This window comes from Aplysia californica, unplaced genomic scaffold (assembly GCF_000002075.1).
Source record: "Aplysia californica isolate F4 #8 unplaced genomic scaffold, AplCal3.0 scaffold00033, whole genome shotgun sequence".
NCBI lineage: Eukaryota > Metazoa > Mollusca > Gastropoda > Aplysiida > Aplysiidae > Aplysia > Aplysia californica.
In genome coordinates this window covers 268864-272922 of record NW_004797303.1, presented here as the reverse complement: position 1 = coordinate 272922, position 4059 = coordinate 268864, and the positions used below count along the sequence as shown (strand labels likewise).

The 4059-nt window shown below is 39.9% G+C and overlaps 1 protein-coding gene across 1 annotated transcript; it reads left to right on the top strand.

Annotated features, from left to right (window-relative positions):
- Positions 1 to 1035: 1035 nt before the first annotated feature.
- Positions 1036 to 3692, top strand: LOC101846628 (prenylated Rab acceptor protein 1-like). Its single transcript, XM_013091328.2, has 2 exons — positions 1036 to 1836; positions 3521 to 3692. Exons 1-2 carry the CDS (start codon positions 1628 to 1630, stop codon positions 3624 to 3626), a joined length of 315 nt encoding a protein of 104 aa, XP_012946782.1. The 5' UTR covers positions 1036 to 1627; the 3' UTR covers positions 3627 to 3692.
- Positions 3693 to 4059: the final 367 nt, after the last annotated feature.

Sequence of the window (4059 nt, the reverse complement as noted above, 5' to 3'; positions counted from 1 at the left end):
AAGTGGAACATCATCTGTTCTTCTGTAGAAAACTAACTTATATTTTAAGGGGATGTTTTCTTCCCAAGCTACCCTACACATCTAATTGCCTCTACTCCTCACGACAACAATTAGAACAAACATGCAACTATTACCGAATGGCATCATGCAGAAGAGTTAACGCTCAGATGCTACTGGATCGCTAACAACAACATAGAAAAACAACACATCAGAACAATAACAAGAAAGAAAAAAATACACATTAACAAAATAAAACAGCACAAAGAGGGAAAAATAAAAGTAGCTGCACGTAACGTATTCAACAAATCAAGGTGGTGACAACAAGTGAGAAAGAGACGAAGTGGAGCTAGGTGAACTTTCTTTCAAAAGTAAAGAGGTTCGGTTTCTTTCTTTTTTTCTTTTTTTTTAATATTTGACTTTTATTCCCCGATTCGGGGACCAAAAAATGCCAAAAAATCGAGCCACGATTGATTGGTCGCGGCCGCGACAAACGCAGATGCTAGTTCTATTCTATGTGTCGTTATCAATAACCCTCCGTAGATCTAGATCTAGACAGCACACGAGTGAACACAACACATTAAAAGTTTAAGAGCAGCATACCCTTCAGAGGCAACACGTCATATCTCTAGCGAAAAACTGTTTGGGACTGTAGCATTTCTTTATATAAATATTTATTGCGGACATTTTTTGGACCGATTGAACCATATTGTATACGAACAATCTTTGGTAGGCCTATATTATAATTATAGATCTATATAATATCCGAAATTTGCGGGAAAGGATGTGATTTCAGAGTGTTCGGAGAAATAGTGCCCAGCTTTATTTTCCCGAACGTTCAGAGAAATAGTGCCGGCCTATGAAAAATGCAAATTGAAATTTAAACGTGGGAATTTTAACAAACATCTATAGGCCTAGTAACTTGAGTTAGTGTAAGTTTTAAATAGAATCTAGTGCACAGCCTAGCATGTGTTTAATAGTAAATATAGTAATTGGCCTAGATTATTTCTCCGGCAAGATGCTTTTTACTTTTTGAATATCGGTCCATAAATAAAACGGGATTCAGACTCGCTACTGACCAATTTTCTTTCTTCAATAAAACTCAACTTTTACTGAAGATATCGGAAGAATGTTTTCTACAGTGAATGCCCCAATTTCTCTCACTTGTATTGGTGTGCTTTTATGAAAAGAATCATGCTACTATAAATTTGCATGTTCCTCTTGGTTACCCTCTGGTGACAGTGAGTCCGCCACATTTTCACACTTCTGTCGCAGAGCGTGTGGTATTTCTATGTAGTGATCTCTGGCAAATTCAATTAATAAGTGATAAGAGGAGATTAAATGAAGAATGTAGAATAGATCACAGTAATCGCTGAAATTCTACAGAACAATACTTTGTCTTTACCTATTTAGGCCGCTTTAGTTACAAAGCTATATATAATGATTACTCCTTTTCAAAATTCCCTCAATGACCCATTCACACAAGGCGTGACAAGGGCCCTTCTCAATAGAAAATAATGTGTCATAAGGTGTTGCTCAGCTTTAATGCTAAAGATCTGTGGTCTCTGACTTGTTTATTTTTATCAGTTTCTTCTTTTATCGTTGGTTTCTTTTTTTTTCTTCCTTGAGAATGATGAGCTTGTCCTTGTCTAACGCGTCTGCCCGCGAGTGGTTCTCCAAGACGAGGGAGAGCGTCAGGCCATGGGCAGAGTTTGTCCACACCAAGAGATTTGGCGTGCCAAAATCCATCGCTCCGGTGCCCAAAAGAATTGTGAAGAACATCGACACTTTTCAGGGAAATTACCTGTTTGTGTTCATGGGTCTTGTCGTTTTCTGCATGTAAGTATGTGTCATGTATTGTTTTTTTGTTTGTTTTTTTAAAGTAGGATGTTTTTACACCCCCAGCAATACAATTTAGATCATTTAGGAGGCGGGCTTCTGACCCTGCTTTACAACGTCAACCTTGTCTGAGAGAAGTACAGCATCCAGCAGAAAGATAGAGGTAGTCAATAACAAATGTTCTCCCCACTAGCACTTAGGAATTGAAAATGGGTCCCCTGTGTGTGACAGTGAAGTGCTTAACTGCTACACCACAGGTGCCGGGTGTGGTATATATGTACAACCAATATTTTACACGAGATTATACAGTCTAAGTAAGATGTAAGTATCGTGGAAGGAAAAGAAATCGAATGAGGTAGTGCTTGATGAAGCCCAGGTGGGATGCTGACTGTTAAAAACAATCAGGAAACGAAAAATGTATACATGCAGTTTTTGGGACACCTGAATAGACATGAGGGTCTTGAACATCTCGCTCTCACTGGCAAAATTGAAGGCAAACGAGGCAGGGGTAGGCGCAAGGCAACCTACTTAGGGAACCTAAATAAATGGGTTACAGGGAAAGATCAGGGAAACGTCGCTTTTTTGAGAGCATCCGAGCAAAGGAATGAATGGAGAGCCACGATCGCCGATGTCTGTCGCAGATCTGGTACTGGATGATGATGTTGATACAGAAGTTTCGTCTGTGGCCAAGTGGTTAGGCTATCGGACTCATAATCGTGAGGTTGCGGTGTCGGAGGTTCGAGCCGCGGGCCCGACGTTGTGTCCTTGGGAAAGGTACTTTTAATGAATGTTCCTCACCTCACCCAGGTGGGAATGGGTACCCGGCCATAGACAGCAAAAGATCTTGTGTGTATGATGGTGTTTTAGTGTCCATAAATGGCAGCTTGCACTGTATGCTTCCCAAGAAGTTGAGTTTGTTTCAGAATGCTCTCAGGTTTGCTGGGCTAATAGTATAGATTGTAAAGCGCATAGAACTTTCTTTTGAGCGGAGATTTGTGCTATACAAATGCTATCTGTTATTTATTATTATTAAGAGGTTTGCATTAATAACATAAGTGAAGATACTTATAAATCTCATTATTGTATTGTTTGTACATATAACCCCCCCCCCCAAATTTATGACATATTTGATGAATACATTTTCCACATCTCCATTCAGTGGCAAATATTTATCTCACATCCTCCTTCTTTTCCTCCTTCCCACCTTGTTGTCACATGGTATAATTATGGTGATCTTTTTTTGTGTGTGATTTAACCTGGGACTTTTTCCCACTTTGCTTAGTAATAATGATAAAGCTGAAAATTTGCAAACAAATATTTTGAAATAAATACAGCTTTGGTAACAAGACAACTGTGCCTATACAGCTTATCATGTATGTATACCTGAGATTGTCTGGTTTTTATTGCCAGCCTTTAAGTGAAGTTAGGTCTTCAGTAAAGTTAAGTAAGAGATTTATGGCACTTGCAAATGTATAAGATCATATAAGTGCTGAAGATTAGAGGTGTTGCAAGGGAGTAAGAAACACGAAAAAGGAGGAGATTGTAAGGACGATAGATGTTTAATAGGAAAGAAGGAGCAAACCATACCTGAGCACTCACCAACCACTCACAAAATAAAGTCTGGGTTGGTCTCTGAGGAATAAAATCAAAGTAAGGTTTTCTCCCCTTGTATTGTCTTGTTCAGATTGACCTCCCCTCTCCTGCTGGTGGCCTTGGCCGCGTGTTTCGGCGCCTGCTACTTGATCAGCGTGAAGAATCAGGACAAGAAAATCACTGTCATGGGTAAGTAGGTCACAGTCATGGAGAAGTAGGTCACAGCTCTGGGTTAGTACTCTAAGGTATCGAATAAAAGGAAGGGGGAGGTTCTATTTTACCCGCTAGTTCGATTCTTCTTTCAACATTAAGTTTGATCAGCAGCGACAGTGGTTGTCTTTTTGCGCATATCAACTGCCTAGTGTGACGTATGACGCAGCATAACTCAGAACAATCGATATACCTTCTTACCGGAACCATCTTTACGGTCACCATGAAGTTCCGAAATGGTGGGCTCAGTCTCTGCTAAGGTGACATCGTTAGTGTTAGCCTATTCTATCGGGCCAAGACAAGTGTAGAGAGGAGCTAAGTGGGAAGACAGTATAGTGGCAGGTATGTTGGGGGTATTTGTAAGTGGGTTGTAGATAGCAAGTTGACATATTATGATCTTTAGAATTGCAGCATTCTACT

Excerpts from the sequence above, each read along its gene's own strand:
- LOC101846628 (XM_013091328.2), top strand. The coding sequence starts at position 1,628 with ATGATGAGCTTGTCCTTGTCTAACGCGTCTGCCCGCGAGTGGTTCTCC. Across the intron at positions 1,837-3,520 it reads GGTCTTGTCGTTTTCTGCAT|ATTGACCTCCCCTCTCCTGC; the intron begins GTAAGTATGTGT and ends TGTCTTGTTCAG.